Source organism: Tachypleus tridentatus, chromosome 8 (assembly GCF_004210375.1).
Source record: "Tachypleus tridentatus isolate NWPU-2018 chromosome 8, ASM421037v1, whole genome shotgun sequence".
Classification (NCBI taxonomy): domain Eukaryota; kingdom Metazoa; phylum Arthropoda; class Merostomata; order Xiphosura; family Limulidae; genus Tachypleus; species Tachypleus tridentatus.
In genome coordinates this window covers 44,646,465-44,674,094 of record NC_134832.1, presented here as the reverse complement: position 1 = coordinate 44,674,094, position 27,630 = coordinate 44,646,465, and the positions used below count along the sequence as shown (strand labels likewise).

The window sequence follows — 27,630 nt, the reverse complement described above, 5'->3', positions numbered from 1 at the left end:
TTGGCATGAGAAGTAATTCCGATATGGTACTTCTCTCACAAGATTAGCTATTCTTGTTTGTTGCTGTCCTCTATGTGCAAACATTTTTATTACACATGCCACAAGCCTTCCACACCCCCTTATTGGAATCAAGTAATTCTAAAACATCTCTCGTGCTTCTTGTTTGATAGTACTTGCACTCGGACATCTTTTTTCATCTCAATTAGTTTTGAGATTGAATTCTTTCTCTTAATATACTCATTTTTTTTAAGCATTTTGATTTACTTACATATATTCTGGTTGCATTTATAAATTACTTCAAACACTTTTATTGACTAATACACCATGAATTCCATAGTTCAGATTGCCACTTTGGGTGTCTTATGTTCAACAGAAGCTTTAACACAAGCTGTGGGTGTTGTCTCCAGACATTGCCCTACTTCTTCCTGAACCTGTGGAACATGGGCAGACTGACAAGGACTTTGCTCACTTGTTTCCACCTCCTGAATTTGCCCTGCCTTCCTACACCCTCCCAGAGAATTCTTTTCAGCATTTCTTGTTTTTTATGTTGTTTTTTTTAGTCTTTATTTCTCAAGTGTGTGGTGTTCTATCCCTTGTTCCTATATCTTATTACCCACTTTCGTTCTTAATGCATGAACATATTTCCAAAACATATTTTGGTTTTTTACCTTGTCCTTGATATTCGAATTCACTCTCAACAATTTGTGAGAGTTGATTGTATGCAGTGAACTCTCTTTTGATACTGAATGCCACATTTCCAAATAATTCTGTGTAATACCATAAAATCAAAGTATTTCTGAATTCTCTGGTTCTTGGGTTTGAGGTGAAGACAGTATGACCCTCATTCTACCTTTGTGAGGATGTTGGTATCTCGCAAGGAGGTTCTAGATGTAGTTGACTTGCTGAGCATGATCCGCTGTGCCCTATCCACTCTACATCATGGAACTCATCCTTATTTACCCAATTTATTATTGTGGGATAGAATTACTACATCTTTGTCCAGTTAGGGTCACTTTCCTACTGCACTCTCTCCCACAAGGATGTGCTACACTCATTTTATGCCCTGTTTTTTACCCATTCCTCAACTGGGTGAAGAGTATACCTAGATCAGAAGTGGTGCATTTCCTCTCTCCACATATTCAGATCTGTCTCTGTCATCTATAGTGGGATCTGGCATGGCCAGGTATGTTAAAGCATTCGACTCGTAATCCGAGGGTCGCAGGTTTGAATCCCTGTTGCAACAAACCTGCTCACCCTTTCAGCCATGAGGGCATATAATGTGATGGTCAATCCCACTATTTGTTGGTAAAAGAGTAGCCCAAGAGTTGGCAGTGGGTGGTGATGACCAGGTACCTTTCCTGTAGTCTTACATTGCTAAATTAGGGACAGCTAGCTCAGATAGCCCTCGAGTAGCTTTGCACGAAATTCAAAAAACAAACAAAACAAACATCTACAGTGGTATCCTTCAAATGCTTTTGGGGAGGTATTCTGTTCTTCCCTTGCACCTGTTCCTCTTCCCAATCAGTGTGGGATTCTTGCATATTTTGTGAGTAGAGGGGAAGTACTGTATCTGAAGTTATAATTTTCCTGTACTATAAGTGTATTTACGATAGGTACTTCCTACACTTCTTCTCCACACTTCCAGTTCTTCCATCATCTGCTAAACTTCAAAATGGTAGTTCAGTAGAGGAAGTCACAGTATCACATGAGTGTACTATGCTCCTGTTGAAGGATAGGTGTTGCGTGATTATTTGCATGAAAGACACATTGGAATCACTTGATTCCAATAAAGGGGTGCAGAAGGCTTGTGACATGCATAATAAAAAAAAGTTTGGTTATGAAGGGCATCAGTGAACAAAAATAGCTAATATTATGAGTGAAGGAAGTACCTATCAGAAATACATTTTCAGTGTAGGAAAATTAAAACTTTATGGTTTTCTCAGAAAGTGAAGAGATGAACTTCATGCAGGGGTGGTAATGGATTTTAAAAGGAAGTTTAGAAGCTCTAGGAACAAATTAAATATCTGGGAATTTTTAATAGTTTTGTTATACATTGTCGTTGTTCATGAAAATGTTTTCATATTAAATTATATTTGTTTTAAACCTACTGAGGTTTTCTTCTGTGACAAAACATCATTTAAACTTAGTTAGGTATGTTGAATATAGTATGTGAGACCAAAATATTTCGACTTCATGCATTTAATATAAATAGATTTGGTATTTACTGAAAAATAATTGTATTTCTTAGATATTAATTAATCTCATCCAAGAATGTTGTTTGAAAAGTATGATTTTGTAACCTATTGTGATGCTATTTTTTAAATGTCTGGTTGTAGTTTACTGATAAGCTTGTAACAGTTTATGCAGTGTTTTTACAATATAGCCAGATATATTGAATACTGTATTATGCAAAAATTCTTCATCAAAAGAAATGTGTTAATGAATATCAATGTTAAGAATGGACAAATCAAGGGATATCAATGATACCCATTGTACCATTAAATGACTTGGGAAACAAGGTTTAAAGTTTTTGCTTTTTCTGAATGTCTTTTGTTTTTTTACTTTTCATTCTGCATTTATCTCTTGTATTTTTATTTTTAAAAACTATTTGAAAAGAATCCATTCTATTTAAAGAGGTTTAAAAGTTAGTCTTAGTTAAGAAAGCCATAACCTTATATTAGTGAGTGCATTACAAAGAATTATTGTATAAAACAGTAAATAAAACACATTATTTGGTAATTAGTTCTTAACTGTATTGTATAAATAAAACTGATTGTTCATGTATATGTATTTCAAAGATTAATTGTCCTAAAAATTCTTGTAGTTTGAAATAGAAATTATTTGCAAGGTAAAAATACAAATTCCTAATTAGTTTGACTTTTAGAAATGTTAAGTAATTTGAATTTAATATTATACTTAAAATATGCAGATTTTTCATATGTTTGCTAAATGCTGAATATCAGATATAATTTGGTTGTTGGTGATTTTATAATTAAAATTGTATTAATTTCTTGATGCCAAAAATGCTCACTTATTGTATCAGACCCTTAGTGATTTGACCTTATTTATATGTAACTGTGTTGTTAGTTATTCTAATATTATGTTTTTGACTTTGTAAGAATTATTCATGTTATATGTTTTTCATGAACATAAGTGAGGATATTATTAGCAAATTTTACTTTATGGCATTAGCCAGTAGAGAGTGACTATGTTGCAATAAAAATTTCTCTTGACTAAGATAAAATATTTCCTGAGTTTAGCAGAGATTTATCCATGGCAAATAATTATATCTACTGTTATCTTTACTCAACTGTTTTTCACAGTAAGTGTAGTAGAGAGTTAAGTATGTAGCTATAGCAAATATATTATCTCTAGTTAACTGTTTTCAGTAGCACAGTTAATGGCAATTAACTATATCTGAGGTTAACTTTATTTAGGTGTTTCATGTAGTAAGGTTAGTATAGATTTATTCATGAAAACAGTTGTATCTAAGGTTTTGATCTTCACTCAACTGTTTTCCATAATTTACTCTTGTAACTTGTATAAGGTAGTTAAAGGTGCAGCTTTTTACATGATGATGAGTGGCTCATAAATCTGTCAATATTCACTTCAATATCAATATCAGTTATTGAGATGAAGTTGATATATTTGGTTTGTTTGATAAAGTAATTAGGAGAATTAACTGAGTTTCATAGGTTTGCCTAAATGAGCATTTGTAACACAAAAAACATGCATTATTCATTATTTTAAGTAATTCAAAAGTATAGAAATGTACATATATGATAACCCAGTCACAACGTAACTATCTGTGATTGTTAGGGTTTTAAGTGATAGTCATTTTTATCCTGAACATTAGGATTTTCAGTGAATGATTGATCATTTCCAAACATTTAATAACAGTTTATCATTCAGCACCAAAAATAAACTAGCTGTGTTTGTTTTTTTATATGATTATGATGCTTGAAGGCATTGCAATCTTTTTTATGTCTACAAACTGTCAATTTAAATAACTTATTTTCATGTTTTAATAGAAATATGAAAATCATTTAATTTCCTGCATTTTTAGGAAATGAGAAGATAATAAAATACCGTTCTGAGACTCCAAGTTCTTTGCAGCAGTGCTCAGATAGTGCTATTGAGCATATTGAAGGTCTGTATTATTGACTAATTTATTGTTATTTTCAGGATTTTACTTTAAATGTGGTTCCTTATGTGTGTATTAGCATCACTAACCCAGAAATGGTTTGCTTTATCACTCTAACATTCAATATGGTAACTGGAAATTGTTCAGTAGTGTGCAGGGGCTATTTTGTTTAAATATTTTTGCCCAAGACCCTGAAATAGGACACATTTATACTTTTTTTTCAGCTTTGAATTTAAAGATGCAATACTTGATCAGTGAAATTAATCAGTTAATATATTACCTTCCAAAAAGCAGGATATACAATTAGCATCTGAAGAAAACAGTATGGATTCGATAACAAAAGAAAGAAAAAAGAAGATAATTATTTAACATAATTCATTATACAGTATTTTGTTTCCTTCCTAGGAGGTTGGTCAGTTTGACTGACCTCATAATTATTTTATTCTAGTTATAGTTTCCATACTAAAACTTGTGTTTGTTTACAAAATTTGGGAGACTTTTAGTAAACACTGTAAGTCTTTTGTACTGAAAATACCAGATGTTTTTAACAAAATATTTTTACTAAAGACTTGTCTGTGAATATATAATATATAGTATTTCTGGATACTAGTTCAAGTACTAAGTGGTTTCCACTTTCAGGTTAAAAATATTTTTTTTCATCTCGAAAACCTTAAATTTTATTCGTGTAATTTCTAAAACTTCTTGGATAATTTTTTCCAGTAAAACTTTATATTTTATCTGATATTTTTTTTACCATAACTTTATACGGTTTGTTAAATTTGAATGACCTCATAACTGCAAAAGAAAAGGTTAATGTAGTTGTTTTTTATGTAATTCAAAATTATAACATCGGCTGCACATTTGCCAAGTGATTTTAACTTCTAGTGGTGTGAAAAGTAGTTAATTAGAAATCACTTGGTAAATGTGCAGCTCATGTTATACTATTGAATTACATCTTGCATGAGTCACTTGCAAATTTTTTCTCATAATTTGACCTTACATGGCCAGGAGGTTGGGTAGTAATCTCAAGGTCATGAGTTCGAATTAACACACTTGCCTTTTCAGCTATTGGGCTTTATAATTTGACACTCAATCCCACTCTTCATTGATAAAAGAGTAGCCCAAGAGTTGACAGTGGGTGGTGATGACTAGCTACCATCCATCTAGTCTTACACTGCTAAATTAGGAAAGGCTAGTGCAAATATTTCTCGCGTACCTTCCCACAGAAACCAAAAGAAGCCCACAAACTAACCTTAAATAACATGAAAAGTTTCCTATTTTTACATTTTAGTTACTTTTATATTAATAAATAAAATACTTGGTTGTTTCTTTGTTTTTTGTCTGTCATCTGTCAGTGACTCGTAAACCTACATTTGTATACTAATGATAATATTGCACTAAATAATTTTTTAATGTAATTAAATTATGCATCAAAGAACACAGAATAATACCATGCAACATGCAGCTAATGTCCCATAAGTATTGAACTTTTACTGGCTTTTTAATTATGCAACAAGAGCCAATAAAACTTCATTTAAGGTTGTCAGTGTGTTTCTCATGGGAATCAAGCTTGAACTGAAAGTACATTTGACAGATTTTTTTACAGAAACCAACATAATATGATACATCATTTTATAGATAAGAGCTTTCTGTTGGTTATAAGTAATATACTATTTAATGGCAGAAAGAGCAAGAGCAATTATGAAAGAGAGGGTTGTCTATTTGTGGCTTTGTAGCCAAATACGATTGAAGGGTATGAACATTATATAATATAATTATCACTCATACAAAGCATAAAGTAATTTACGTTACAGTTTGTACTTCTTGGAAGGGTAGTAAAAAAAACTAGAGAAGAGGGGATACCTAGCGAACAAATGTTACAATTTTCATGCCATGGAAAATTCTTGATGTTTTTAGGCATTGCGTTATAAGAAGTAAGAATTTAAAATGAATATACTGTGGATTATTTATATGAAATATTAACTATGTTTTTATTCTGTATTTATTGGTATAACATAAAATTTGTTTAATTTCATTTTTAATGTAACTCACTAAAACCCTGTGACAGAAAGAGATGGTTGTGGAGAGAGAGGATTAAGAGATACTTTCAGCTAGTGACAATAAAATGCATTTTTAATAAATTAGAGTATTAAGGTAATTAATACTCAAATTTATGTAGACATAAAAACTGTCTACAAAGACTGTTTGTAGACAGTTTTTTATGTCTACAAACTGTCAATTTAAATAACTTATTTTCATGCAATGCAAATATATTGTGTATGCATTACAGTTATGCAGATATGGCTGAATTTAGGATTCATAATATAATAAATACAAAGGTAAATCAGACACAAAAAGCACAATGCTACAACAAGGGATAACTGAGTAAGATGATAGTCACACCAAACTGCAATAATCATGACAATGAAATGTTTCAAAAACTGCTTTGGTAATAAATTAGCCTTAACAACATCAAATAAACATTCAGACAACTTGAATAAATTTCTGAAATTTGAGTTTGATTATGTTGAGAACATAGTGACAAGCACTACTGCCTTGCACGGTAGGTGCACTTATCAGACAAAGAATATGTTGGAAAGGAATCTAGCTTTCTGTTAGTCTTCCTGGTGGGCTATGGTCATTACCATTATGCTACAAGAAGTCCTTTACAACTTTGTAGACTGGATGTCAACATTGGTTTTATGCCATTTTCTGTTTTTAATTGCTGTTTTTACCTTCGTTTCCTTTTATGAATTTTACTTCATTTACTTTACTCTTATCTTTTTACAGGACATTTGGCTAATTTTTATTACAATTTTGATATATGTCTTTTAACACTTTTATTATTTTACCTTTTGATAATGGCTGTTATGACAACATAATGCAGAGCCAGGACTGGAAAGGCCAACTTCAGGTGACTGATGGTGGTTCTTGTACTTACCTGTTAGTCTTCCTGGCAGGTTATGATCATTACCATTATACTAGAGAAAGTCCTTTACAACTTCTCTTACTCTGCTTTCTCTCTTAACATTGTAAACTAGGTGTCAACATTGATTTTATGCTTTTTCTGTTTTTCAGTGGTTTTTTTTTACCTTCATTTCCTTTTATGTATTTTACTACATTTAATTTATTTTTACCTTTTTACCGGACATCTGGCACAGATAGCCTAGCTTCTTTGTGCCATAAAACACTAAATCAACCAACCAACCGAAGCCAGCTTTCATCTTTACGTGATCTTGCAGGCCATGAGAACAGTTCGTTTCTTGATTTTGTCATAATTAATGACAACTCGTTGGAATGTTCATCTGATCTATCTTTTATGTTTCCCACATACCATTCATGATCGTATATGCATGCCACATATTTCCCTGGCTGATAATTGTCATTGCTATCATTAGACCCTATTTGAGCTGCTGCAGCATCACTTTCACTGCTACTACCAACAGTTACAACTGTGTACACATCATAATCTGATAGCCTTCTCACATACAATTTGTTGGTAGAGTGGGGAATAAAGCTGTGATGTGACCTGCCGCAATTTTGCATTTTTCGTAGCGCTCAAGTAGATCAAAGTTTACACAATTCTGCAGGACTGATTCCTGATTGACAAGAAAGAACTGAATGCCCTGAATGTGGTCCTTTGTCCAATGGTACATATCAGAGACACTTAAAATTTGATAATTTATTATTTTTCAAAACCTCGATTTTTTTGAAGATCATGTTCAGAGATGTAAGAATATATGGTAAAGACTGATTAGAATATTTTAGTGGGATTCATAAAATTCTGACAGGTATTTTTCAAAACTGTATGGATATATTTGCACACAGTAACACACTGAACTGAATTTTTTTAAATAAAAAATCTGTGGTCAGAAAATACTTTACAAAATTATAACTTAAAAAAGTAGGTTGAACACCATCCTGATTTTTTTTTGTAGATCATATTCAGAGATGTTTAAATATATGGTAAAAATCTGAAAAGGCTGAATAACTGGTGACATGGTCAAACTGTGGCCTGAAGTAGGGCAAGTTTTAGCTAAGTCATAAAAAGTTGCATGCAACTAAATTTATTTACAGGAGATCTAACAGACTTTTAATTACAACAATTGCTGATTTATCAACTGATATGTTATAGGAAATTTGAAAACAAAATTCAGCTCTGTATCATATTAAGTCTTAGAGCTATGGCTTATTAAATAAACCAATGTTTTTTTACGATTTTGGGTTTTCAGGTGATTTTACAGCCTCACTATGAAGATCCTGAGAAAGATAAACTTGGTTTGAGATCATTTTTGAATTCTTTGAGTTTAATTCAGTCAGTGTAGCAAATTTCAGCCTTCTGCCACCATTACTCTTGCAGCTTTAAGCAGCCAAATTTGCCCGAAAATGAATTCGCCAAAAATAAAAAAAAACTAATTAAATTTTACAGGGCTGTAAATCAGAAAGTATTAGAGATATTGATCTAATCTTTGGCAACTTTTCATTATATGGGTGGATGAGCACATGTGAATTTTTTCAAGGCATTCTGAAAATCTGGATGATTTAACATGGAATGACCCCATACTATTCAGGAACAAAATTTGTGTTACATAATGTAATTTACAATCACAATAAGAAATGAAACATGAGAGGTATTTTTCATCTAAGGTATCCTGAAAATCCAAGTATTTTGCAGAGATGAAAACATATGATAGATTTTTGTTGAAAATTAAATTTTTAAGATTCTTGATGATGAGAAACCCACTTGAAATAAAAATGTATCTCAGAATGGCTGGTATGGGTATTAACACTTTTATTGATAAGGAGAGAACAATGTTTTGACCTTCCTAGGTCATCTTTGGGTTAAGAAAGAGAGAGTTTGAATGCAACTGTTGATGGACATGTCTTAGGGACAAGAGTATAAAGGGGTACGGGATTCTAGGGGCATTGCAGGTGTATGTTAGGTTATTAATTAGTATAGGTATAAAGGTATTCCTTTACATTGGTTTAATTTTGGTTTTCGTTGCTGTATAAGTAGGCCTTTGATTTTTGCATTTGTTTATATTTGTTTCCCAATTTAATATCTGGGTGTTGTCTTTGGTTATGTTGTGGTTATTTGATTTGCAGTGTTCAAAAATGTGTGAATGTTTTTTGTTCTTTGAATCTAGTTTCCGTTTTTTGCTTGTTTCTCCAATATAGAAGTCGTGGCAGTTGTTGCATTGTATTTTATAAATTATGTTGGTGTTGTGTTTGTCAGTGTAGTTTTTACATAATATGGACTTTAGTTTTGTACCTGGTTTTTGAATAAATTTGGTGTTTACTGGAATGTTGTGTTTTGTTATGGGTTTTTTTTTTCCAAATGTTGGTTATTTTTTCACTGATGTCAGGAACACATGGTATGCAGCAGTATAAGGTTTTGTAGTTTGTTATATCTTGGGATTTATTGTTGTTGGTCTAGGTGTGGCGTATAATTTCTTTCACAGGTTTTTGAGGGAATTTGTTGATGTTGATGAAGTGTTGTTTTATTTTGTTGATTTCATCATTAATTTTATCAGGTGGGGATAGTTTTGTGGCTGTGTTTATTTAGTTTTTTAACATGTTGAGTTTTTGTTTTGTTTCATGTGCTGAGTCCCAGGTCATGTATAATCCATTATGGGTGATTTTTCTGTAGATTTCTGTTTTGAATTGTGTATCAGTTCTAGTGATTTTTGAGGTTAAGAAATGCTATTTGGTGTTAATACCCATACTGGCCATTCTGAGGTACAATTTGTAAGATTGATTGAGATTTGTTGTGAAAACATTTGGTATATGTAGAAGGGGATTATGGCAGTAAGAAATTAATTGCTAAGAGAAAAAATAGAATATTGGCTAATAATGATAAGAAATATATACTCAGAATATTAAAGAGTATTTGAAGTGCTTTAGTTATGTTACAACTTCAAGATTTTATATGTTACCTGTTCCTTAGGTATAATCTCAGTGAGTTGTATGTGAGGGCTAATACATAGATCCTTATGACTTGAAAGTTTCAAATGTCTATGTGCAGAGAAAACGAGCTATTGTGCTGAACATCCCAGTAGTTTATTTTTGTAAATTTAAAGGAAATGCATAGAGTTTTAAGTTTTTATTTTTAGTCCATTTTTATTATAAATAGAAATCACTTTTATAGAGTAAAAGCTTGACATGATGAATTTAAAACTCCCATCTGTTATTTTGAGTAGCCATTGCATTTAAATGTATGCTGATAATCTCTAATTAAACTTGTTAAATCTATTGTTCAAATACTGAAAAATACTTTGTGAATCTCTAGTAACCCCGCACAGTTTATTTAGAATTAAAATTATTAACAATTGTTAGAAGAGAGAAAAAAAAGGATTTTTTCATCACTTTTTTACAATTATTAATAGCTAGAAAAACTTTTCTGGCATCCTATTGGAAGGGTTTGTTTTTTTTGCTTGCATAAGATTCACTGTTAAATGAGTTAGTCTGACATAAAGTACTGTATTGCACATTCTACAGAAATACATTGTTATTTATTTTATAGGTTATTAGCTGTATTTTGTAACATAATATCTTAACAATATAGTGCCCATGAATTTTGCACTACATTGTTATTGGATCATTATTAGACACGTTTACATTAGATGTATATTATAAACACAGTGAGATTTTACCCTTAATAGAAACTTATCACATTTCTAGAATGATATGTAAAGGCTGGATTCTGAAATTACATACAGGTTTAAAGTAATATCATCTGTAAGGAGTAATGGATTCTTTATTGCATGGAGGCTGTATTTGATTCATAAGTCTCTAGAACCTTAACTTCTGACTCATTTTACAAACTAAAGAAGTTATGTTTTATTGTTGTTTTTTTTTCTTCAACCTTAACCTTGTTTTTCATTACTGGTCATGAATATTATTTTTCAAAGTCAGTGGCTCAGCAATTAGCTTTGAAGATTTATTGCACTAAAATTTCAGGCTTAATATCTGCAGTGGGAACAATAACATGTATTCTGTTGTACAGCTTTGTGCTTAATGACAAATATAAACAAAAACACTCAAATCCACTTAATTCTAAAAATTAAGTCAAATTTTTTCAAAATAAATTTCTTTTTTTAGGAGTGTTAAGATGTTTAGAAAATTCCTTTATTTTTAAAGAAGCAGAGAGGTATAATTAAAAGTAACATTTAGTTTTTGGTACTCTTTTCTGAAAAAGGTTAATTAAAAGTTATATTCAAGCAGTTTGTAAATTTTTAATGAAATGAATTACTTGCAAGAATGTAAATATGGGGCTGTATTTTTAAAGTTTTACTTTCACCTTGTTTAATATTCCATTGTGTTTAAATTCTCTGAAGTTTAAAACAAGTCTCCTAAAATTTTATGTGAATGAGTTAGAGATGTAAGCTGAGACAAAACATAGATAAAGTTTTTAAGATTTTTCTCTCTTTTAAATTCTTTTAGTTTTGATACAGTAATTGCATCTTGAATACATTTCTATCTATGTACATGTAGTAATTATTGTTTCCATCCTTTTTATTTATTTTTTTATCACAGATTCACCCCGATATATTGGAGATATAACACAGAATGATACATCATCCATCCCTGTACCAGATATTGTGGCTAGCTCTGAAAGTCCAGCTTTGAATCCATTGTTGAACAACAGTGATCAATCTCCTAGACTAAACCATCAACAGGATAGGACCTTCAGTGTACTACCAACAAAGAGTCCAGTAACCATTGAAAGGTTTCTAGTAGACAATAGGACCCTTCTATCTGATCAAGCATCCAGAACAAAAGCCCAGCATCAGCAATATGATGAGAAGGCTGAAAGTCCTGTTTCACCTGCAATTAAAGCTAGGACCCCTTACCAACAGTATGAAGATAGGGTTGTTCAACGAGTTTCACCAATTGAGTTACAAAAATATGTCAGTGATAGCACTTCTATCTGCCATCCAGTTCATGCCAGAGTGTCTTCAGTTCAGAAGTTAACTAATAGAAAAGTTACAAGATCAGTATCACCTAAGATGATGTTATCATCTCAAAAACACTGTACAAAAAACATTACACGTAAAACTGTCTCTTCAGTGCATGGTTCTTCTCCTGTTACTCCTAGACCCCAAGTCTTCCATTCTCCTCGAAGATCTTCCACAAAAAATCGACCTTCAAGTAATTCTCCTCGAAACTCTCCTTCTAAAGATAAATTTGGAACTAGAATGAAACCAAGAGACTCATCTATTCGGCAGATTTATGCAAACAAGGTAGCCTCTCCAAGGCATTCATCTGGTCAAAGAAAACCAAAGCCTTTTCAAAATGGAAGTCAACAGCTTCAGTTGATGACACAAACTCAGACTATTTTTACCAGCCAAGCTCCACTAACAACAGCTACTTTTGCTTTAAATAATGTAGATGATAACCAAGTATTAATATCATCAAATATTGGACACTTAACATCCAATAGCATACACTTGGATAATAATTCTGAAATGGAAAACAGCACCTCTCATCAGAGAGAAAGAAATGTTCATGATGCTGCAACAAAGATACAAGCTTTGTGGAAAGGCTACCATACTAGGAACTTCAGTGCTCAGGGGGTGGAGCTACGGCATGAACTTCGCTTAAGGAGAATGGAGGATCATATTTTATCTTTGCAGCAACAGATGCATCAGTTGATGGAGCTTTGTGTTAGGTTTGTTTCATTTCTTCCTTATTTTAAAAATTTTACTGTTTACAAATATACATATATGCACCATTGTGTATGTATTGTGATTATTATATGTCACAGTCACACGAAAGGTTAAAAAAATTTAAAATCAAATTTGTTTGTCTATTTAAACAAAACAAGATGAGTTTTGGTAAACAGATAAAGGTGTATAGTGAATATATACATGAAAGTAGATTTGCAGTGATTTTACTTGATTTGTTATCATTTTATGAAAATATACAGATAAACAGCATAAAATGAAAATTTTAGGGAAATTTCAACCAAATATGAATTATTCTTGTGTAACGTGTTCAGACATTCATATACTTATTTCAAGACATCAGTAAAGCTTATAAAATATTTTATAAACTAATCAGATTTTTTTGATATATTTTAAGATTTCAGAATATTTAGATTTTGTATTACTATGCTTGGGATTCATTAATAGTGTACTCTTTACAACTGTAATTTCAGTTTTTCATTTCTTATCACTACAAGTATCTCAAATTAAGTACTAGGCCAAGTGTGGCTTACTGAATATTATGCCAAACCGTGAAGTTGAGGGTGCATGGTTTGCATTCATTCTCCTGTAGCCTGTCAGATTTAATTAGAGATGCTAGTACAGATAACTCTTCTGCTACTTTGCACAATATCTAATGCAAACAATAAACCTAATAGTATGACACAACATACCATACAATTTGCAGCTAACCAAGTAAAACCTTCATCATATTGATTATTCTGTCAGAATTTGAACCATTTTCATAAGGTACCTGTGAGAGTAATTGTAATGATGTTCTGTTGATTTCCTAATAATGTTATTTTTAGTTGCACATATTCCCAGTGGCTTGTCCCGTGAAGTATTTTTTTCCAATTCTAAGAAATTAAGGTCTTGACTAAACCTGATTTATTAGTTTAAAAAGATAGGAACCATAAGGCAGTTTTAGTGATTTTAATATTTTTATAATTTTCATTCAGGGAAACATATATTTTTAGAAATATAAAAGTATTATCTTCCCTTTATAACTTACTGTTGTATAAAACATAAAGTTTAGGCAAGTATTCATGCCTTAGATAAAATACAAAGATATCCTAAATATCTGCATTTTGTGCCATTAATATCTCTTAAGTGCTGAAATATTTATTAAAAGAGAAGGGACAAACTTGCAAAAATCTTGATTGATTAAATCTATTAGTTTTGGAAATTTACAGCTTTGAAGATTATTAATTGATGAGGACCTTATGATTTACCATGTTTTTTTTCAACTGTTTTGCTGAATAAAACCTATAGGCTTGTGTAAAAGTTAACACAAGTTAACTGTAGTTTATCATATTTAATTTATTGGAGACAATAAAGTCCAAATTTCTATAATTTCAGTGAACCAATACACATTTTAATGATGAACAACAACTTTTAAGGATATAAGCAACATCTTTAACATCAGTAAAAGAAATTGTGATTTATTTATTTATTTAAGAGTAATCTTTAACAATAATTTAATACAAATGTATTGTTCTTGTTTTTTCCCTCTAGTTATTATCACAACTAATGTACATGTTTCTCTCTGAACTAGCCAACAGCAGGAACTGTACAAAGAAAAAGAGCAGAGATTACAATTAAATGAAGATATTGTCAAACTTAAGAGTAAGGTAAAGTTAAAAGGCTATGATGCAGCATTATTCTTTATGCTCTTAGTTCATCCCATTATATACATAAGTATATACAGTGCCTTGCAAAAATATTCACCCCCTGCAAAGTTTACACATTTTATTGCCATCTGAACTTGCAACCATGAAATTTTCAAATAGGATTTTATATTTAGAATCTGTAGAATCTATTCCAAACTGAGAAAGCTAAAGAAATGCTGATATTATGTGAGTAAGTTAGATTTTTATAAAAATAAGAATATTCTCTATTGCATAAGTATTAAACTCCTTTGCTAAATCGGTTCAGGTGTAAAAGATTAGTTTTAAAGGTCACCAAATTAGTATAATGGTCTTTGTCTGTGTATAATCAAAGTCGTTTAACGACTTCAAAGCAAAAGCATCTGTTTAAGCCACAACTCACATGGTGATACGACAAACCAACCATGAAGACCAAGGAGCTTTCCAAGCAGGTCAAAGATAAAGTAGTAGAGAAACACAGATCAGGTGAAGGTTACAAGAAAACTTCAAAGTTGCTGATTATTCCTTTAAATATGGTGAAGTACATCATTAAGATGTGGAATGTGTTTCATACCACTACTCACCATCCAGATCAAGTCATCCTTCCAAACTAAGTGGTCAGACAAGCAAGAAACTGTTTAGAAATGCTACTGTGAAGCCAACAGTGATTTTGAAGGATTTGCAAAGTTCCATATCTGGCATGGGAGTCAGTGGTAACACATCAACAGTATTCCTGCCTCTACACAGAATTAACTTGTATGAACGAATAGCAAGAACGAAGTCATTACTCAAGATGAATCATCTTAAACCTCAAATGGAGTTTGTGACAAAGCATGTAGATGATACTGCAGACATGTGCAGAAGGTTTTGTAGTCAGACAAGACAGAAAACAAAGAGTTTTTGGTCTAAATTCAAAGCATTAGAGCTGGTGCAAGCCCAACAACACAAAACTCAGTCATCACAATTCCAACTGTCAAACATAGTAGTGGTAACATCATGTTATTGTGATGCTCCTCATCAGCAGGATTTGAGAAACTTGTGATTGAGGGGAAGGTGGATGGTGTAAAGTACTGGTGAATTCCAGAGGAAGTCTTGCATTGAGTCATCCCAGAATCTAAAACTGGGTCAAAAATTCATATTTTAGTAGGACAATGACCAAAAGCACATAGCTAAAAACCATAGTAGAGTGGTTTCAAAAGAAGTAAGTGAATGTTCTGGAGTGGCTCAGTCAAAGCCCTGACTTGAATCCAGTAGAAACTTTATGGTAAGGTTACAATTCATCCATGATCCCAATAAACTTATTAGAATTGGAACAGTCTCACCCAGAAGAATGGGCAAAAATTATACCATTCTATTATGGTAAAGCTGGTAGAGTTCTGTACAAAAAGACTGTCAGCAATAATTGCTGCCAAAGGTTCTTTCACCAAATACTGACTTACGGGACTGAATATGCAATCAACAAATTTCAATTTATATATTTTCTTTGCAGGTTTTGCTGACATTCAACCTTTTTCACACATAACATGGTTAAGTTTGATTATTAGAGTTTTGAATAAGAACAAGTCCATTAGAAAATTGTTTACATTATTTGTATTTCATCAAAATATGACTATCAGTAGAGGGTGAATACTTTTGCAAGGATACATATATAGGTTATACTAATGCTTATAATGGAAATTTAATGACAGATGTCTTAATGCACAAAAAATTTGTCATGTTGACAATTTTTATTATTTTTGTTTTTATTGTTAATTTTATTATTTTTTATTGTATTTGATTTTTTTTATTTTTATGAAACAGAAAGTACACTAATGTACGTTGTGTGCATTGTATTATCAAAGTAAAATAAAGGAAATTATAAAACAGTCCATTTTAAAAATGAGAGATTACATAAAATATATAACTTGCACACTTCATATTTCATTTTAGTCCTCAAAACAGTTTATTTACACTTCATTTTCTAAGGAAAATTTTTATTATATTTTATTTCATAGTTTCATTAAGTTCCCAAAGAAAGTCATTTCAAAATATTTGGATCATAAAATATTTTAAATATTTTTACAACATTATAGTGAATATTCACAAGCAATTCATGTTTTAAGAGAAATATGAAAATATATTAATATAGCCCACTTGTATCTTGCACTAGAAGATTTTCCAATTCTCTTTAATTTTATAACTGAACCAATTTTTTTAATAAAAAAATTACACAAAACAAAACAATTTATAAATTATAAGAAGTGATAAAATACTTGTAACATGCAGGATTTAAGTATAATTCAACTGTCATACATATGTTGTTATGTTTACAGACTTAACAAAATGAGTGATATTGATTGATTAAACTGTTTTTTGTTGTTGTTTTTTCAAGTAGAGCACTGTCCTGAAATGTAATCATTTCAAGTCTCTTGTGTTTGAGCAGTGGGATTTTTACCATGTCCCTTCACCCTCATACTTTGTTGTTCAGGGGTATTAGTTATTATGCACCTTGAAATTTATTAAATTTACCATTTTTCTATTTGTAGGCACTTTTTGTTGCAAAACAGTCTCAATAAGAAAAGTTAGCTTTATATTGTAAACATATTTTTGTGAGAAACATGACTGCAGTGAATTAAATAGCACATTGTGTAGCAATTGTTTGCCACTATTAAATAAATGCAATTGCAGTGTTATTCATACATAAAAAAGTTACTGATGGTTTTGCGAACAACAACAATGTTATGTTGAACATGTTCAGATTTTCACTGTTACTGGTGTGAAAATAAAAAAAGTAATATCATTTGAATGAAAATAACTATTTTGTTTTCAGCTGTGTATTTTAGTATAGTTTGAAAGATTCTTCATTTGGCATTTTTCATCTCATCCCAATGATGGAATTGTTGGCAAAAGTACCACCCTTGCAAACAGATATTTAGGATAGTGACTCGTAATCCTTATGTATTGTATGAACAAAGGAGACCACAGATTGATTGATATAATGTAATATTCATGTAGCTATATGCATTAAACTTGAATATCCATCAGTAAGTTCAATTTCACATTCTGTAGCAGTTTCACCCCCACCCCCCCCCCTTCAACCAAGTATTTTCATCCAATACACAGTATCAGACTGCAGCACACTTTTATATGTAGCCTTTAAAACAAAATAAATAAATAAAAAATTAGCATACCCTGATTTGAAATAGTTTTAGAAATGAAAATATATGAATAGATAATATTAAAAATAGAAAATTCTCCCCTCTTGTCCTCTTAAAGTTCTGTAGGAAGCACCTAATGTAAGTGGCAACTAGTGTAATAAAGTTATTGTTGGACTTTTTTCAAATTAAAATTTTAATTTAGTTTTGTATTAGTTGTTGTTTCTAAGTAATAAATATCTACTCTAAAACTTTTGTTTTAAACTTTAGAACATTGTTTTTCAATTTTTTTCATTGAAGTCATTTCAAAGAGTGCATGTTAGCATAAATCTAAATATTATAAACATCTGAATTTCAGTTTCAACCAATTTTGCAAGATACAACAAAGGTTGAAAAAGTTGACAGTGCAGTACAGACCAGCCCACACCACCGTTTTCCATTTCCTGTCATCTCTTCTGAGCCATCACCAGCTCAGCGATTAACAAGTGGCCAACAGCAGCAAAAGGAAGGAACAGTTAAAGACAAACTTGTTAAAACCTCTTCAGATGATGGAACTGCACAGGTTTTTAGAAATTGGGAGCAAGGTGCAACCTCTGAGAAGATCAAATTATGCCAAATGAAGAAACTTCTCTAGAATTACCACAAATAGCATTTCCATCTTCTTCAATAGAGAGCTCTTCCTTAATACCAACTGTTGGTGGTATCCAACCTTTATCTGTTTCACATTCTTCACCTCAGATTGATTTAGAAGTCCATAGTGGGAAAACTAATTTTCTGTCCTCTTCAAATGATCATAGTAATCAAACATATGGTTTTGAGAATGAGGAAGAGCTACCAACAAATGGATTCTCTGCAATACTTCTCCAAGATTCTGGGCTAGGAAATTCAAATGTGTCATCTTCTAGAGACAGTGGTGTAGCTTCTGCTTATGAAGTACCTGTTTCTTTGGTTACTAATCTTAGCAATTTTGAAAGTGTTGTTATAACTACTGCTTCCTGCACCAGAGTTCTAAGCACCCTGACAACAACATCTTTAACTTTGCATAGCTCTGATACAATCATGACAGATACCACATCTCACAGTGATGAACTTTTTCAAAGACAAGGTCCTGTTATTCATGATCACCTTCCCTATGATGTACCAATTAATCAGAGTGATGATGATCAAGCAGCAGCCCAAAACTTGCCAGAATCGCCAACAAGACCATCAAGCCAGAACTTACCTAAATTGCTGACAAGACCAGACCATCACTTGTCAAATACTAGAACTGTGTTTCAAACACCTGAAAGGACAGACATTGGAAACAACTTGACAGAATCAGCAAAGCTTCGAAGTAGGCTACCTTTCTATACTGATGACATGAAAATAATGATTGGAGAAGACGTGGACTTTCAGCATAGACGAGCTCTTCCAGTGGCCACATCTTCTGTAACTGATGACAGCAAAACTATTTCAGAACAATTTCAAATAAGACTTGATAATCAAGAAGATAATCAGTTTAGATCAGATGATACTTCATCAACAACTTATACAGTTGAAAACATTGGTGCATTACAGGACAACACAAGTGATGATGATGATAGTTTAGCAGAAGCTCTTTCAGCCCAGTCTACTTTTAGTGATCAAGAAACTGTAGATGCAGAGAGTACATTATCTCACCACACACTTTCAGATCAGCTTAATACAACAGTACATCATGAAGAGTTGAATACAGATATCATTCATTTGACCATTTCAGGAAATGCTTCTGGAAGCACATTAACAGTGTCAAGTACTGCTTCTCTACAAACTACAGTGAGTGGTTTAAATGGTGAGGAGAGTGAGAATGAAGACACATTTAGTATAGAAACTGTAGAAGTTCCATCCATTTCCCTACAAAATGTTTATGAATCATCAGGAATAACCACTGACTCTGTATACAGGCAGAAGAATTCCCATGAGAATGAAGTTGGAGAAAGTGTTATACACTGTGATTTTACAGTTTCTAAAGACAGCACTGCAACTTCCCATGTTGTAAAACAGGTATGTGGAGATGTTTGATTGAATTTATCTGTACTACAATGAATCCTAAAGAATAGCTCATTGGAACTTTCTGGTCAAAACTATTCTAAAGACTTTGTGGTGCTTTATAACATAAAAATGAAACTTATCCATTCTAAAAATAAATACAAAAAAATTATACTTTTCTTAAATATTAGAATAAATTAGAGTAAGTTAGTTACTGTGTAAAGAAGATTTTCATGTAAATTATACTAAAAGAAATAAAAAAAAAAGTTATTATGAAATTGTTAGTATTATTTCATATTATTTACTTTGTAAATTATTCACATTTATAGTTAAATTAGCGTTGTCTTCATTTGGGTTTTTTTTTTAATTCCAAAATGCCACTCTAAAGTTGTAGACTTTAGATAGAATTACTGTATATACAAGTTTTATTAAATAAAAAAAACAAAAACACATTTTTATTAAAATTTGTGTTTTTACTTCAAATATTATTGTACTTATATTTAATAAATAGTAGAAATAAAGATTGTGACACTGTAAAAGAAAAATCTAATAAATATAACAGTTACCCAATTTTTTGTTGTATCATGTCCTCAGATTCCAGTTTAGAACTGACTAAACTATAAAATATGTTTTGTTCTGCATATGGCTTATAAATAGAATTCTATAAGAAGAGACATCTTGTGCTCAATGAAAAACAAAATTATTAATCTCTCCAATTATTAAAATTGGACTTTAGTCATTTAGAAATTAGTGAGTGGTAATTACAATACTAGTTGTAAAGCACTGAAATTGCCTTTCAACATTTTAATGTTAGAGCTTTTGAACAATACAACTTTTGTACTTATCAGGTCATCTCTTACAGAAATCTTCATTTGAAAATAAGTTCTTCCATCATTTGTGCTAAGATGTTGGGCAAAAATTCATTTCATTTTGTAAAGTAATTTTCCTATTGAAGACCTAATTTTGGTGTTAAACCAGTCAGTATATATTGGAAGATTGCAGAAAAGCATATCTAATCTTGTCTCAGTTACAGATGCAACATTGAATAGTAGTGTTTTTCAGATGTCTAAGATGCATTCATTATGGAATTCTTGTCAAAATTAAAGTATTAAAAAAAAAGAGGACATTTATTGCTGTTTTTATTAACTTCAAAGAGTCTTCTATGTGTAATGAACATGAAAACTATTCTTGTACAAATCATGATCAAAACTGAATGTCTCTGAACATGAGTAGCCTTGTTTCTTAAACATATTTGCCTTCTCTCACACTACAGCTTTTACTCAACTTACAGGGTTTCTTCCTTTTTCCCATCTAGGCATTAATCTGATTTTTTTCTTGCTTACTCCAATTTTTTAATACCCATCTTAATTGCCCTTGGCTGTATTTTTCTCATGATACTCTCCACCAAGGTCAATGTACCCTCTGTCCTGGTACTGTACATAGGCACCTCATTCAGATACTTTTAACACTTTTTCTTGACAAAGTGTTATTATTATAACCATTTGAAGATACTTTGGATGTTACTATGTTATTTAGTTGCTTTTATAATAATAATAATTCAAAAGAAAAAATGTCTTCTTTCTTCCAGTTGGCAAACTAATTATGGTATGAATTCCCAGATTATTATTTCTGGCACAGAGGTTACTTTGGTTTCTCCTATCTACCATCTCTGATATTTAGCATTGCACAACAATTAGAGGGAGGGATCATTTTGGTTGAGATTGTCAGCAATCTTACTTGTAGTGAGATGAAAATATATTTTTGGATATGTGGTGCTCCTCCAAGAATCTCAGAGGCTGTATTTGAGGGAAATTTTCAGCATTTTAGAGAGACTTTAGACTCACTTTTTCCTTTTTAGTCTGTTGGATTTTCAGCCATCCCATGACCTATGAAAAACAAAAGGGAAGCCATTTTGGGATTAGCTGCCTTTGAGTTTTTTTTTTCCTTCATTGGTTATTTAAATGTGTGATGTTTTGGGCTTGATTTTTAAACCTGCACTTAATTGATGGCTAAAAGAGATGGGAGAATTTTTTTCTCCATGCACAAAATTGTGATTCATAAGGGAAGGTTTACTTTTTGTGATGTTAAGGGACAATTAAACCTTCTGATACATTGTTTGGACTTGTGATTTTGCCTACCACCACCAAGTGGAAGAATTTTTCTGACTCAAATAATATCTACTCCTTGAATTTCATGGTTCTAAGTCAAGGTTTGTTATTTGCCTTTGTAAGTTTGCTTCCCTTAATGGGACAGAGTAAGTTTATAAACTTACGATTCAACTTCAATGTTTTGTTTCCTTTCACTTTACTTTGTTGGAAAACTCGTGATCAAGAGTTTCATTGAGGACAAGCTGGATACATTGTTAGCGTGTTGTTCAATCTTTGGCTTCAACATTCCTCCCAGTTGTAATTGGAATCTCAAACTTCAACGACTCTTACAAGGATTGTCATAGCTGTGAGTATCAATCCCCAAGATCATTTCCTCAGTACATTAGCACTTAGAATAGATTCATTCTGTATCCAGGGTTTCCACAGCTTAGTTGGATCACCAACATTGTTGATGAATATTATATACCTTCAGGAGCTGTGGATGCTTGGTTCCAAAAATTTCTAAATATGTGGTAACTTTAAACAGGTCCTTAGGTCACAATTGGTCATTTAATTCATATCTTCCCCATTATTATCCACCCAGTCTGTAGGATTATCTGAGTCTGGTTGGTCTGGGGGTAGAGAGAAACTTGGGCTAATTCTTCAGTTTATTTTTTTTTTTTCCCTGTTAACTGTTAGGCCTATGAAGACAGGAGATTGATATCTAGTCATTGATCTTTCTTGTCTATCAATGCCTAGATTATCAAATGTTCACAAATTAATCACTCCTCAATCTGTGTGGATTTTGTTTTGTGGGATTTTAGTTAGCTCTTATCAGCAATTTGGCTTAGCCTTGGAGTCCCACCACTGTCAACATTTATGGTACACAAGGGCCAGATAATGCAGTTTCAAGTTTTTCCTTCAGTCTCGCATAGGCTTATTGCTGTATTATGTAAATCTTTCTCCCCTTCACTCCTTTGTACTATGCACACACCATTCCATGGATAACTAGTTACTGCTGGCAACATCTTATCAATTATTAGACCATCACATGCTGCTTCTACTTTCAGGTTCAGCTTCTCTTTCTGAACTGTGACACATATTCTTACTTCAATTCAGTATGTAACCAGTCTGGGTATTTTTAATTTTTCACTCAAGCTCAGCTGTCTTTTATTCTTGCTAAATGCAATGGAATAAGACACCACACTTAATCACATCTATTTCTCCCACTGCATGGATGGTTCTTTCTCTTCTGGAAATATGGGTATCACTCAAATACTTTGTGCCTTTGGGACAAGAACATAAGCAATTCTTTCATTGGTCTTTAAGTGACCAGAGATTGTACACATCTGTTATCTAGTTTCCTTAGTTGGGATCATTCTTCAATCTTGAATAGCTGTGTTGGGATATTACTACAAATTGGGTTGCTCTACTGCCACTGTGTTCAGAGTTACATTATTTTCATAGATGCTTTGCTTCAGGGGTGAGTTACATATACTAAAAGTCAGGAATTTCAGGGTATACATGGATGCTCTTCAACATGCAAGGTCTCATGGTCTGGCCCTCTTAAGTAGTAAATTGTTAGGTTTAGGCTACACACTGTCTATTCAACTTTGCTGTCTTATGTTTCTCATCAAGGAGGCATATGGTCTAGAGCTCTTTATTTTCAAATTTTTGGGACTCCATTCTCAGGACTAGTCTGTTCTTATCATTCTTCTTGTTTGCCATATTTGAGGGGTCTTGTGCCTGTGATGCAGGTTCACTGTTTCAATCCATACAGATTCTCCCAACGGAATAGATGTAGCATCTGTAGGTTCCAGTGGATTGTTTCTTATTGGATCACCCAACTATTGGCAACTTGGTCTCCAGTAGTTCATCTTTAGGCCTTGGTTATAGAGGTTTTCCATCTGGACAGGATGGGATTACCACCCTCAACTTTCTCTTCACTTCATATGTTATCCATGGTATGAAATATGGTTTGTTACAACCCATTGTCAGATCCTGTTGATTGCAGTAGATTGGTGGCTACATCTGAGTTTCTGCTTCTGTGGTCCATTCTAGTATGTCCAACTCTTCCATTTCTTTTTAGGTTTTCTCTGTGGAGACAGTCATGATCAGATATGGTACAACTGACTATCCAGAAGCTTCACTTCTGGTGTCATAGAGGTTATACTGTCTTTCATGCAGTATTGTGGTTTAATTTCTGAGGTTGACATGCATCTGGCTTAGTTTCTGCTTAGTCCAAAAGTCACTTTTCTCAAAGTGCATATCAGCATTTTTTATTGAGGGTGGTGTCTAACATAACATGTTTATAAATTGGCTCTTTCACAGAGGTTTTTGCATCTTCTAAAATTACCATTGTTTATGACACCCTTATCAACTACCATTTGATTATTTCAACTACATACTTTTGAGTCCCCCCCCAGTACTCTCCAGATTCCTAACATTATTTTTGGTATTTTGTTCCAAGTGACCATTCCAGTTACCTAACAGGTAGATTCAGGTTACCTATTCCTTTTTTTACACCTGACTCTTATATGCCATCTATCCCCTTACCTGCAGGTTTATCTTTTGTGGCAGCTGTACTATGGATAATCACTGGTAAGAGTAATTTGCTCTGTTTCTTTACAGACCACTTTCTCATTATTTCTACTTCCTCAGACCAGTTGTTTTTACTCATCACTCTGTCAAACAGAGTATTCATCTACTCACTCTTTCTCTATATATACAATCAGGTTTCAATCTTGTTAATGTCCCTTAGGGTTTTGAAATTTTTGTTGCCTGCATTTGTACCTTTATTTTGGTTGAGGTATCTTCTGTGAGTAACATCTAATCAGATTTCTCTTTCCTATGTTCTCAGCAGCCTGCTTGAATTGCCTGTTAGAGATCACTATACAGAGTGGTATGTGGATCCCACCCAGTTGACTGATCTGGCAGTCTCTTCACCTAAGGATTTTTGCCTGCCCCCTATTGCTATCTTGACTATTTCTGTTAGATTATCTAAAGGAGTGAGTATTTTCATTTTTATGTTTCAGATCTGTTACCTTATTTTCACAGGATCCCACTCTGTGGCAAGTGTTGCCCAAACAGATTTGATTTTATCAAACCAATTCTGCATTAGTACTTGCTATTTCACTATAATTATTACCAGTAACAACAGGCTCTATAGAAGTGAGATGTTCCATAAGACCACCTGAGAAGTCCCCAGTTGGTATTACCATTTTATGCTGGACTTTTAAAAATTTAGGGAACTTCATTCACCTATAACACTGTTTCCAGAGCACTGTTCCTCATGCACTCCAACATGCATTACTTCCCAAATTTTACTAGTGGAGCTAGGGAGTTCTTATCACAACCAGTTTCCAGTTGCTGCATAGAGGCTTTCCTCAAGAGTGTTAAGAGTGAATTCCTCTACTTTTAGAGAAGAGGGTGAAGTGGGGACCCTCATACCCAGGCCCCAGGGTATCTTTCCCCCAATGTTGATAGGATCATTACCAACCTGCTCATAAAACTAGTTCATATTTGATGCTCAGCTAACTTTTTGGGGTATGCATAGCCCTTTTTTTCAATTATTATCAGTTTAGTGTATAGTTCATGGAAGGAGGTCTACTCTCTTTTCGTAATTTTGAGTGTCGAGTGGTATAGCCTGGGTCCTTGGTTGAGCACAGTTGTTTCACATTCTCCCTGTAATTCCAGGGGCAAGTGTAAGGCTCCTTACCCACTCAGTTAGGGAGTGAAGATGATTGTTCATAACTCCAGACTGAACGAGTTCTGTTCTTTTGGCTGAGTTAGGCATACATGATTCTGTCATACCAGTTTTGGAGTGTTGCATTTCGGACTTCTTCAGGTGGAGGAGAAGGTTTATCTGCTTAAGTATTGTGATTCTGGTGGTTTGAAACACAACACTACATAGCTATAGATTGGGATCCAATCAAAGGTGTATCTGCATTTAATGTTGTGGTCCAAGTGCCTCAGCTATCAAAGTGTAATATAGAGACTATAACCTTATAATTCCAACCCCAAGTAGTGGAAACTCGGATATCTGGTTAGGGCTGGTCTATAGTGATGATTACTTAGTTACAATTCTACACTTGATAGAAGAATTAAGTTCAAGGTAAAGAGCATGCCTGTTCTGGATGTAGTGCAGTTCTCCATGATCTGTGCAGGTGCTTTCAGTATGGATATTGCCATCACCAGCTCCTTCACCTTCTCAGTGTGAGGTTTTGGCTATAAATGGTAGAAGAAGTAAGTATGTTTTGGAAGTTAACATTTTTCTAAATTGAAAATGTATTTCCAATAATATCTCTTCTGACACTCTACCACCTTTACTTCCTACTTAGAGATGGTGTTAGAGACTGGGATTGAGTTAGTCTTGATAAAGTGATAACATTATCTGATTGAGGTGGTTATATACAGTACCAGAATAGAGTTGTAGGTGAAGAGTGTCACATCATAAATATCTAGAAGGGCAAATCAAATAGGATATAAAAGACTGGAGTAAGCAAGTAGAAATCAGAGCAATGCTTAGATGGGCAAAGGATGAAACCCCGGTAGTCAAGAAATAGCTGAAATGTGAGAGTAAGTATGTATTATGGGAAATACATTTTCAATTTAAGAAAACATTAATTTTGGAAGGAATTTTCACCAATCCAAAAAAGATTATGGAAGTTTCATTGTACTTCTTGAAATGTGATTAAATTCTCACTTATGCAGAGTTCAGTATAAGAAGTTGGTCTAACACACCATTTCTTCTTCAAAGTTGCCACCAAAACATGGTAATTTACGTGTGACCTTAAGGTTTAAATAAATTTTTTAAAATTTCAAAAACTGCAATTGAAAGAAAGGAAAATACACTTAAAACAGAGAATAAGGAGTTGAGAGTACCAACTTAAGTAACTCTGTTTTATAGAGCATGGTTAATTCTCTTTCTTTTTAGTTGAATTTTGTTGAGCATGAAAACACAGATTTTAAGATTTTTTGTGTTACATCTTAGTTTTCTAACATTACTATCTGTGAACAACTAGTTTTTATAATTTTTATAACATTATTATTTTCTCCCTTAATAGGAATGCACTGTTCAAGGCTACTTGCAAACTGAAGGAGGTAATTTTTGTTAAGATTTCTAACAATAATGAAAAGACTAGAATAATTCAGAAATTTGTATTGAGTATTTTTTTTTTATGTAAAGGAAAGCTTGTTAATTATGATATATTTTTTACTCATGGGATTAAGAAATTGTTTACACATTGGAGGTAGTTATGTGATTTTATATTGGCAAAAACAAATGTAGCCAATTTTGTAATAATCAATTTCAAACCTAGCTGCACTAAAAAATGACACATTGCAATTATATAATAAGCATTACAGATTCTTTACTTGATTGGTAGAGCTTGGAAGCACTGAAGTTCTGAAAATTAACACATATAATTTTTCTTTTAAATTACTTTAATGAGACTCCTTTGGAAGACTATCCTTGTTCTTGTTTTAACACTTTGTTTTCAAATAATCCAATACAGGCTTCCATTAAAAACAGCCAAAAAAGCAATTGTAATTTTAAGTATAAAAACAGGCTTTAAAAAGTCTTTTATATTTACTTAATAGATGAATAAAGGCAAGATGATTTTTTTATATGCATGTTTGACAAGACAAGTAATTTATTTCAGCTGATTAAGGTTAACTCGTATTTAGAGTAATAGATGGAAGTTCTAAAAATAAATTAGCATTCTTCATTCAATATCTTCTCTTTATGTTTTTCATTAAATTGTTTGTTGTTTTTGTTATGTCAGTAGGTTTATTTCATCATCACAGCCTTTGATGCTCTTAAACAGTCATACTGAATGGTGCAATAATTAAGGCCATGCACTGAAGAATTGCAGTATATTGTCTAAACATTAATTGAAATTATGT

The 27,630-nt window shown here is 32.5% G+C and overlaps 1 protein-coding gene across 5 annotated transcripts in view; it reads left to right on the top strand.

The window, feature by feature from the left end:
• The window catches only part of Cep97 (centrosomal protein 97kDa), a 64,992-nt gene that overhangs the window by 31,319 nt on the left and 6,043 nt on the right, over positions 1-27,630 (top strand). Inside the window, exons 12-16 of one of the 5 annotated variants that reach the window (XM_076448696.1) lie at positions 4,067-4,150; positions 11,681-12,815; positions 14,405-14,480; positions 17,988-19,651; positions 26,790-26,826. In XM_076448696.1, coding sequence (XP_076304811.1) covers positions 4,067-4,150; positions 11,681-12,815; positions 14,405-14,480; positions 17,988-18,263 — 1,571 coding nt within the window. In that variant the 3' untranslated portion in view covers positions 18,264-19,651; positions 26,790-26,826. Of the gene's footprint in view, positions 1-4,066; positions 4,151-11,680; positions 12,816-14,364; positions 14,481-17,987; positions 19,652-26,789; positions 26,827-27,630 lie in introns of those variants that run through there. The other 4 variants (XM_076448698.1, XM_076448699.1, XM_076448700.1 and 1 more) reach the window with 4 other exon arrangements.